At 34.2% G+C, this 10,785-nt stretch overlaps 2 protein-coding genes across 2 annotated transcripts; both read left to right on the top strand.

The window, feature by feature from the left end:
- Positions 1-3,063: 3,063 nt before the first annotated feature.
- Positions 3,064-10,334, top strand: LOC101265535 (uncharacterized). Its single transcript, XM_004237442.4, has 3 exons — positions 3,064-3,389; positions 8,662-8,791; positions 8,881-10,334. Exons 1-3 carry the CDS (start codon positions 3,273-3,275, stop codon positions 8,898-8,900), a joined length of 267 nt encoding a protein of 88 aa, XP_004237490.2. The 5' UTR covers positions 3,064-3,272; the 3' UTR covers positions 8,901-10,334.
- On the top strand, positions 9,000-10,334 carry LOC138337012 (probable UDP-arabinopyranose mutase 5). The gene has a single exon (XM_069297172.1). The coding sequence runs from the start codon at positions 9,000-9,002 to the stop codon at positions 10,044-10,046; it is 1,047 nt and encodes a 348-aa protein (XP_069153273.1). The 3' UTR covers positions 10,047-10,334.
- Positions 10,335-10,785: the final 451 nt, after the last annotated feature.

The raw sequence follows: 10,785 nt of genomic DNA, 5'->3' as shown, positions 1-10,785 counted from the left end.
TGTTTTCTTATTTCTTTTGCTTCGTCTAAATTGTATTTAGCTTTGTAATAATATTCTTTAAATGCGCAAGTATATTCTTCTAAGTAACACATTTTACATATAGCTAATTTTGTCATAAGTTGTCTATTTATTATTTTTTCTCTATTTTGTTCTCTTATATCTGTAGTCATGCCTCCAAATTCATTTCTTATTGCTGATTCATATTTATCTAGTATATCTATAGTTGTTGCTGATGCGGATCCATCCATTTTTTTATCATTCCTAAGTACTTCTAAACTTTCCAAGGGTAGATTTTCTATCCATAATTTTGTTGTTCCTACGAATGTTCTTTCTACGTATCTTGGTGTTTTCGCTGTTTCTATTTTATTATCTATTAACTGTTTAGACATATTTCCTATCCATAACAATATTGCTTTATTTATATCTGCGACACAATCTAAATCTAAGAAATTGTATTGTTCATTTGCTGGTTTAGGTGTCCAATTTTTATTTAGTCTACTGTTCCATATTGCATTATTTCTGTCTGATTGTTGATAGCTTTCTGTATAATAAGTTGGTGGTGTTCTCCTAGGACTAACTCTAGGACTATTTCTGGGACTATTATCTGGGGTTTTAACTCTTGACGTACTAGGTCTATTCATATCTCCTGTGTTTATTTCTAATTTTTTTGGTTTATTTATCTGTTCTAGAATTTCTGTATATGTTTCACTTATATCACTTATTTCTGATTGTTGGTCATTTTCATTTCCATCTATTTCGTTTACTTCAATATCTTCATTTAGATCTTCATTTAGTTTTTGTTCCATTTGTTTTATTTCATTTGTTAATTCTAGCTCTTTATCTTTTTCTTTTTGTTTATTTTCATATAATAATTTTAACCTAGCTAATTCTTTTTCTAATTCACTTATTCTTGTATTTTTTATTTCTTCTAAATTTTGTACTTCTTGTTTTGCTTGTGTTTTTATTTTTTCAATTTCTCTTGATTTATCTATTTCTTCATTTTCTTTTGTTATTCTTACCATAGCTGTTAAACTATCTTCTAATTTTGCTGTTTCTTTTTCTAGCATTAAGTATAAGTTATTTCCTATTCTCTTGTATCTTCTTCCTAAATTTGAAAATACTATTTTTATTATCATTCCATCTTGGTTTTCATATGTTTTTTCGTCTACTGCAAACTCTTCTTTATTCATTATGGTCTATGTATTATATTATGTTGTAATTCATATTCAAGACAATCTAATTCTAATTCCAACATTAATATGTTTTTTCTTTGTGCTAGTGTTGATTTATTACATACTCCTGCTAATATATTTTCTTCTAACCTTCTTTTTCTATGTTGTAATTCTTGTTCTTTTTCAATTATTTGTTCCATTATTTTTTCTATTAATTGTTGTTTATAGTTTTCTCTGTTCATACTGTTTTTTCAAATAGCAGACATATTTATATTCTATTTTTGAAATTATGTTTATCAATTGATTTTTTTCTATCATTATCTGTTTTGACTAGTTGTGATAGTTCATATTCTATATATAAAGATCTTAATTTTTTCCATATTTTTCTTACCTTTTTATCTATCTTAGTTCTTTTTATTTTATTTTTATTTTTATTCATCATAATCTTTTATATAATATTTTAAAAAGCTTACTTAATTTATCTGGATATCTAATCTTTTTTAACCTGTAATTTCTACCATATCGCCTTAGCCAATATTCAGTCATATTTAATTTTCAATATCTAAATCATCATATAAATCATACATGTCATAATAAAGCTCATCTTGTATACTTTGTATGGTTAACTCAGTCCAACCTTGGGTTGTTATTTCTATTATCTCATATGTTAATAATTTATTATAAATTTCTCTTTTTATATCAGTATTCAAATTTTTTAGTATATAGAGTAGTAATATCTTATAATCAACATTATCGTCTAATAGGTATGTTTCCATTTTTTATTATTTTCATTTTTCACTAAAATTTTATTCCTTCCAACCTCTTAATAAATTATACTTGTTTATTATGCAAAAATAATAATTTAATAATCATCTCATCTGGTCACTACTACAACTTTCTTCTTTGATTAGTTACCCTAACAGCGCCTCAACTTTGTTTACTCCCCTAAACGGCCTTCTCTGCCTACCGGTTTCAACCTTAGGATGGCATAGTCTGGGCATACTTATTCGAAGAATATTTCTGTAGCAAACTTTCTAAAGATGGTTATTATAACATTATGGAGAACAAACCAACTATGTCGGAAGATCTACAAAAACAGGTATACCATTTTATATTCATGAGTAGCTAAATTAATTTATTCCTGAAGATCTCTTGTTAATTCCTGAAAATCTCTTGTGACAACTCTACATAAAAGACAACTTTTCAGAAATGTTACAACTCTTTGAAAAAGTTACAACCTTTCGAAAAGGTTACAACCTTTCATAAAAGACACAACTTTTCATTAAGTGATGACTCTTCATAAACGCCACAAATTTTCATAAAAGACGTAACTTTTCAAAAAAAGGAAAAACTAATTTTGAAAATAAAATAAAATAAAACGGGAATCTTGATTTGTGATGGCGCTGCGTAGGCTGGCTAAGGACTCTCTCTCTCTCTCTCTCTCTATATATATATATATATATATATATATAAAATCTCAAAACAAAAAAAAATTAAAATATATGTCATATACCATATCAAATATCATAATACCAAATCATGATGTTCAAACAAGCCAATGATATGGTAAATCGATATATACCATATAATGACACCCCAAATGGAATACTATGCTTCGTAGCTGATTATGAGGTAGATTATTATTGTATAAAATTTATACGATGTTAACTATCAACATAATTCATAGTGTAATAATGATATTATTTTATTTTTAATTAAAAATTTTGATTTCGAATCTGAAGTATGGACAAATCTGTTGGCAGTCTTGTACTCAAATGAATTTAATAAAGTACAATTTAAATTAAATTAAAACTATAATCTGGAAATCAAACATTAGAAAGAGAACAAAGAAAATATGATATTTGACTTGTAGTTACGTGAATTTCTAATTATAAAACCTTATGTGAAGAAGCGGAAAAGGGAAAAAGAAAAACTTGAGATACTGGTTTTGCGAATTTCCTGGTAGCTTCCAACTCCATCTCTCTCCCATTAACATACAAATCTTTAGATGTAAACAAGTGCTTTGTTGTGTTGGGTGAGTCACATGTGTAAGAGAGTATGTGAGAGAGAAAGTATCGGAGTAATTTAAGGGTTAAATGAATGAGAACCGACCCGCCTTCCCTTCTTTCTCTCGCTATTGACTCTGCCCTTCTTCATATCTCTTCCTATTCTGATCTCTCTTTCTTACCTGAACACATTCTTGAAGACCTTTTTCTGGTAACACACTCTCTTCTTTTTATGGGTTCTTTTTTTTTTAATCAAGTACGATTATGGGTTTCTCTATTTATCTAACTTCATTGTGCTATGATCTGATTCTTGGATTTTCTTTTCTTATATTGTGTGATGGAGCTTTTATGTTTAATTTTGCACTTGGTAATTTTATCTGACTATTTTTTTTTCCGGCTTAACCTTAGTTCACTTATTTTGTTATAAATACAGGATGATCTTAATTCAGCAATTTGTTGTTTAGAGTGTGTTATGTAAGAGTAGGAGATTCATCCCTTCTGCATTTTGGATTTTTTTTTTAGCTAGTGCTCTTCTTGTGTATCTTTTAATTTTTGGGCATGTTTTGATCTTTTTGGATTTTTGAGTATACTTGTGTAAATTTTCTGTGATGGGATCTTGTTTTTTCATTTTTTCCTTCCATGGGCTTCCCTTGTTATTTAGTTGTATGTGGTGTTCAATTATCATCAGTGCTGAAAGGATTTTATGGCTTTTATGTGGTCGATTTGTAAAGACTTTTGAGTTTAATTCAGTTTGACTGTTAGTATGTGATGTATCTATTCAGACTGAAGAGAGAAAGGAAGTGGGCTTTGAGCTTTTCCAGAAGCGCTTCCGTTATCATATTTCTACTAACTTTAAGTATATCTAAAGGACCAAGAGCTTTTTTAATTGTAGGAATAGCCATTTGTCAAATACATAGCACTTAACATTTTCCAAGTGATCATTAAATTGCATTTATATTCTGAGTATGTATGAGCTTGATTGCATTTATACTCTGAATGTGTGATTTAGAAAAAGTAGCTTGCCCACTGCAAGATGGGAATGAATAATTTTATACACATGTATGCGAATAAAACACTGCCCACTTAGACTCTTTCCATGTTAAAAGCTATTTATCAAACATGTACAGACATGGTCATAGTTGTTTCACAGCTCCAATTTATCAGCTACGACCAAGTAACAGGAAATTATACCTGAACCTGACAACCAACTTTCAGCTCTAACTGTGGTATTAGGCTATCAGCAACTAAAGCAGGACAAAGTATACCTCTTGTTCTGGCAAACAAGGATACTCTGGACATTTAAAGAAAGAAAGTTGTCTCTCAGCCTAGACTATCAGGATAGCTGATAAATGGGCAATAATAGTTGACTTGTTCTGGATAAATTTTGGAGCATTTTTTTTTTTTGATGAAGTAACATTTGTATATTGACCAAAACAACACAAAGGTTGTGCTGAAACCATACTTACAAGGCAAAGTAAGAACAACGGATCAAAACCTAGCAGAATCCTAGGATATCTATGATCAACTCAGTATCTTCTATGTAGATTTGTCTACACCAGAAATTGAAGTTTAATGCAATTCAATTTGATTTTTTGTACTGAACTGCTATTCAGAACATTTGGAATTCTTTTCTTTCCGGATTGTCCACTATATCCAAGTTGGGACAATCCTTCTTCTATCCTTGTTTGCAACTCCTGCTCCAGCCTCCTCCCAACAAAGCAGAACCTCAATTATCTTCCTGGGCATTGTTCGTGCTATGTCTCTGAGGTTGGTGAAAATCCTCCATAGCTGATCTGTAACCTTGCAACGTAAGAATAGATGGTTGTCTCACGTTCTTCCCCACAAAGAAAGCATCTTGAACAAAGGAGGATCTTTCTCCTGTTAAGATTATCTTTGGTCAAAGCAGCTTCATGTGCTAATAACCATGTGAAACAAGAGACCTTGAAAGATATTTTCACTTTCCAAATGTGTTTCCAAGACCAATGAGCTATCTGTTGATTATCTTGATTCAATAACTTGTAAGCTGAACTTACTTTAAAGAGTCCCGTACTGTTTTCTTTCTAGCATAAACAATCTGTACCCTCCTGTGAACTTTTGAAATTCTTCTTGCTTTTGTAGAACTCAGTCAATGTACCCACTTACCAGTCTTTTAAATTCCTTCTGAGTTGTATGCTCCACCTCTGCAAGGACCATGCATCTGCTACCGTCATCTGATGTTGCTTAGCCAGTAAGGGGTAGATCTATCAGACACCCCCTACCCAACCAATCATCTTTCCAAAATGATGTTTTGTACGCATTGTTCACCTTTATGGAAGTGTGATTCCTCATAAAGGGCACAATACTCTAATAGATCTCCACAGACTGACTCCAAAAGGAGAGTGCACTTCATTAGTCATTAGGGAAAGTTTCCATGATATGATGTTCAATTATCTCCCAACATTTGATAAGAAACCCATCGTGTCGCCATCTTGGCCAGGAGCTTTATCCATGGCACACATCTTCATCTTCAGGCAAGTAAGCACCTCATGTTCCTCGAAGACACCCTGTAGTGATTCTCTCTTCTTCAGTATAGGTAGGCCAGTTGATAAGATTGCTTAGACTTTTGGCAGGTCTCCATTCAGCAATTTCAGAATAGAAATTTTGCTAGAATTCAATGATCACCCTCTTAATTCCTTCTGGTTCCTCCATTGTTACATCTCGTATCACTAATTGACTTATGTGATTACTTCTCTTGTGCATTGATCACTTTTTGGAAGTTGTCACCTAAAAGCCAACATAGCTCTAGATTTTGATGTGTTCATCATACTCCGTCAGAAGGGTGGCTTGATTCCTTATTTGAGAGTGGTCTATTATGTTGGACAACATCTATTGTAGCAAGTTGATTCAAAATTGGAGCCTTCTGAAATTCCAAGTTCCCTGGAATTTACTGCTTCTACTCCATTCCTTTAGCTTGCCTTTAAGTGCTTTGAGCTTGCAAACCAGAATTTAATCAGACTTGCCTGCAAAATCAAAAGAGGTTCACCATTCTCTAATGCTGTCCACAAAACTTCTAGTGTGCAACCACCAATTCTCAAATTTGAAGTATGATTTGTTCTGTTCCCTGGCACCATATTGCAGTGTTATATGGATGTGATCAGAATCAATTCTTTGTAGAAGTTGTGCGATATTACTGAATCTATTATCCCACTCTTTTGAACAAAACTGATCTGTTAATTCTTGAAGCAATCATATGATTTTCACCCTTTAACCAGGTTAAGTGCCCCCTTCCAGTTAGGGTTCTGTGAATGTCATATCCTCTATAAAATTTGAGTTCACCATAGCTGGAAATCCCCTGCTACTGTTTTATCTTTTCTAAAGGAAATCTTGAGATGTTGAAGTCCCACAAACAGCCAAAGGTCACCCATCAAGCCCCTAACTCCTCCTATCTCTTCCTTAACATTTTCTTTCATATCTGTAATTTGGTGCATATACCCTAACACTCAAAAATCCGGAAAGAGTGCCTCAGACTTCCAAGTTAAGGTATATGAACCAATTTGAAAAGAGGTCCCTCTCCAAATTCCATCATCCCATAACATCAATATACCCCTCTGGTACCATTAGCTTCTAGGCATTCAAATCTCACCCATGTGACCTTTCCAAATCTCTTTTATGCTCTCCCTTATACCACCTTCTAATTTTATTTTCTGAACACAAATGATGTCAACATTCAAGTTGTGTATCAAGGACTTTACAACTCTTCTTTTGTCCATATTGTTTTTCTTGAAACTGGTAACTATGTGGGATCTTAATAATTCTACAAAATGGTCTAAATCCTCTAGTCACAACTTTTTACCCCAAAAGTAGAAAGATACTAGATAATTTCATTTAACTTTTTAAATGGAGTTGAATCTATCTTCAAAATGTTCCCCATTTCTCTCTCCAAACTGTTCACCAGATACACTACGGAATTATCCTCCTCTACTTCTTCTTGCTCTTGCTTCCACCTCATTTTATCCAACAGCTTAGCTAGTCTGCTGTATGTTCATGCATAGTCCATCTTGTCTCAGTTAGGTTAGAAATAAGAACCAAATCTGTGCAGTGAATTTGCAATGTAGAAATACATGATTGTTGGTTTCATCTGTTCCCTTGCACAAGAAACATCTGGAGACTGATGGCTCGTTTTCTCTTCAAAACTTCATGTGTCAAACAGACTCTCTTAGCCATAGACCAAGTGAAGCATTTTGCTATGGTTGGGATGGGGCATTTCCATATGTCACTTTATAATTTGGCAGCTCTCCATTCTGCACCATGCCCTCATTTCTATATGCGCTGTTTAGAGTGAATTCTCCATCTTTATTCTTTCTCCATCTCAAGATGTCCAGTTCAGAATCAGTCCCATTGAAATCACCAATCCTACCTAACAAGCTGCCATCCTTTCAATCTCCCAGTCATTCAGCAATCTCCGACGGTTAAGTTCCAGCGCACTCCAAACTTCATAAGGTCTCCATCAGTGTTAATGTCTCCTTCCAAGCTTCCCTGAAGAATTTTATTCTTTTTCCATTTCCTACTATTATTTGTAAGTTTCTTTCCAGCTCAGGCCATAGAGCTGTAATTGTCTTCCATACTCCAACCCCATAAGTACTAGTGCTCACACTGTACACCATGGTTGATGGTTCCGTACTTCAACCCCACAAGTACTAGTGCTCACAAATGTACACCATCAAACGAGTTCATCAAGCCAAGTGCTGGCCGGCAAGAATCCTCGGGGAATAGCTATTTGTACTGAATTTTGATGTGATTGGGTTTGGTATTCTCTCAAAATGAAGAAAGAAAGGATTTCTTTTTCCATCTTTGCCCTAAAAAGGCAGAACTCAAACACTGATCCAATAAAAGAAATTAGATATCATCTGCACGGACAAGCTATGAGCTGTTGCAGAGTTACTTCCTTATAATCTTAATGAGTAGAAGTAGGCATCTTAATGCACAAATTAAACGTTGAGTAAGGTCTTAATTGTTGGAGTAGCTGATGTTTCTGAATTCTGAACCAGGCGAGTTAGTTACATGATTTATACTTCTGCAGTTACTTGGACATAGTTGTGTCACTTTTCTACTTTAGTGCTATTCATCACATGTTAGATTTTCAACCTGTAAATCTGTGGCAGGTCATCTTAATGTATTCCTAGTGGTATTCACCAAGCAAAATTAGTAGGCATATCTCACGCCTGACTTCTTTCTGCATCATAACTATATGACACTGTCTGAACTTCTATGGCATACAGATTGTAGTTTATACCAATATATACTAGCTGTGGACTATTAATGCAGTTACTGCTCCGTATGTTCACTATTAAAATTATTAAATTCCCCAATGAGACCTGGAAAACCTCCCTTGGGCAGATCTAATGATGACAAACTCTGTAAATTTTTGTGAAGATATCCATCTACTAAATCATGTTGGAGTAGGTTCAAATGTGATAACAGTTTTACTTTTTTGTTCTTTGCAGAGGACCTTGAGAGCTGGGAAGCTAAATGAGAAGATTCTGAAGCTGTTTATTGCAACTGGAAAAGAAGAAATCCTTTCACTAATTGGCGCATTTAACATCCAATGTGTTCTTACTCCTGTGCTTCCTACTAGTAAGTGTTTCTAAAAAATTCCTTCTGTAGTGCATTATAATTCATGCATTATAATTCATGATGTAATCTTTATAACTACTTTATTTCAGGATGCTCTGAGAAATTCTGATATTGTTCGGTAGCAAGCAATTGTTATTATTGCAAAAGGCTCTCTCCATTCTCAAGGCAACAAATCCTGTTCTTGCTTTTGCTTTTCTAGCCTTGAAAAATGTTTCAAGTTAGCGTCAGAGATGATGAGGTAGATATTGTGATAGCTGCAATTGAACCAGATCTTACTTCATTTCTGGAAGAATGGAGAGCAGTATTCTCCCGATTTCACCTGATAATTATCAAAGATCCTGACATCAAAGGAGAACTTAAAATTCCAGGTGGATTTAATTATGATACCTATACAAAAGCTGATATTCAACAAATTATTGGACCTTCAAATGCTGCAACTTTTTCTGGTTATTCGTGCCGATATTTTGGCTATCTCTTGTCAAAGAAGAAATATATCATCTCAATTGATGATGACTGCATTCCAGCTAAGGATACTAAGGGTATCCAAGTCGATGCCATAGCACAACATATCAATAACCTCTCGACTCCTGCCACCCCATTTTTCTTTAATACCCTCTATGATCCTTTCTGTAAAGGAGCTGATTTTGTTCGTGGCTACCCATTTAGCCTGCGAAATGGTGTCTCGTGTGCTCTATCATGTGGACTGTGGCTTAATTTAGCAGATCTTGATGCACCTACACAAGCCCTCAAGCCGGAGCTGAGAAACACTCGATATGTTGACGCTGTCCTCACTGTACCAGCTAGGGCCATGATGCCTATGAGCGGAATCAATATAGCGTTTGATCGTGAATTGGTGGGACCTGCTTTGCTGCCATCTTTCAAGTTGGCAAAGGAAGGAAAGTTCAGGTGGGAAACTGTGGAGGATGTATGGACTGGAATGTGTGTTAAGGTAGTATGTGATCACTTAGGATATGGTGTGAAAACTGGGCTTCCATATGTGTGGAGGAAAGAAAGAGGTAATGCCATAGGGAGTTTGAAGAAAGAGTGGGAGGGGGTGAAGCTGATGGAAGAAGTTGTTCCATTCTTCCAATCAATGAAATTGACTCCGGCAGCAAAAACAGCAGAAGATTGTGTGATTGAGATTGCAGCAGCCGTGAAGGAGCAACTGGGACGAATAGATCCTGTGTTCACCCGTGCAGCTGATTCCATGGTGGAGTGGGTGCAGCTGTGGAAGGCTGTGAAAACCCGAACATAGTCCAGTCTTGCTTGGAGGGTGAAGTCTCATATTATTTATTTTCTTCTAGATCCTTACAAAGGCATGTACATTTAATCCATAGACGGTTCTCTTTAAACTGATGCATAATATAGACAAGTTCTTATTTTCAACTGTTACCTAGGGTGACCAAGACTTGGTAATAATGTCAGTGTGTTTTCTTGATTTGCCTTCTGGCTTTCGAAATGCTTGGTTCGATTTATGATGTAAGACAGACTCAACAGGAAAGGGGAAATAAATGGTGTAATGCTTGCTGCTTTTGTTTCCTTAGTAGAATTGTTGTTATTTCTATTTCACAAATATAAGTTCAAATTGGTTTTGATGGAATGCAGAGAACAGACCACAGATGATATGTGTTTGTCTAATTAGTTGGGGAAAAGAAAAATATAATTCTCAAAAGTTTGTGTTTTTTTTTCCAATTTCTAAGAAAAGTATTATTTTCAACTTCTATTAATAGTTCTGTTGTAGATTGTAGGAAGAGAGTTGAACCTACCAAATGTGTGCCTGACATTTTGCTTGAATTGGTATAAAAGGAAATAAATAGTAAATATTTCGTATGAAAAAAATATAAAAGCTCTCTACTATTCTAGTGAAAATTTGTTTTTCGAGATGCATGTTTCAATTCGATAAACAATGGCGAGAACAACATATTTGATAACATAAATATTCTATTGATTCGAAAAAATCTTTGTTTCTAATAATAATTTTTCTAATAGAATTA

The sequence above is a fragment of the Solanum lycopersicum genome, chromosome 4, assembly GCF_036512215.1.
Source record: "Solanum lycopersicum chromosome 4, SLM_r2.1".
NCBI classification, from domain to species: Eukaryota; Viridiplantae; Streptophyta; class Magnoliopsida; order Solanales; family Solanaceae; genus Solanum; species Solanum lycopersicum.
Note: the sequence above shows the minus strand (reverse complement) of the source record. Positions and strands in the feature narration are given on the sequence as shown.

Coding starts and splice junctions, on each gene's coding strand:
- LOC138337012 (XM_069297172.1), top strand. CDS start 9,000: ATGTTTCAAGTTAGCGTCAGAGATGATGAGGTAGATATTGTGATAGCT.
- LOC101265535 (XM_004237442.4), top strand. CDS start 3,273: ATGAGAACCGACCCGCCTTCCCTTCTTTCTCTCGCTATTGACTCTGCC. Junction 3,390..8,661: donor TTCTTGAAGACCTTTTTCTG/GTAACACACTCT, acceptor TGTTCTTTGCAG/AGGACCTTGAGAGCTGGGAA. Junction 8,792..8,880: donor TACTCCTGTGCTTCCTACTA/GTAAGTGTTTCT, acceptor ACTTTATTTCAG/GATGCTCTGAGAAATTCTGA.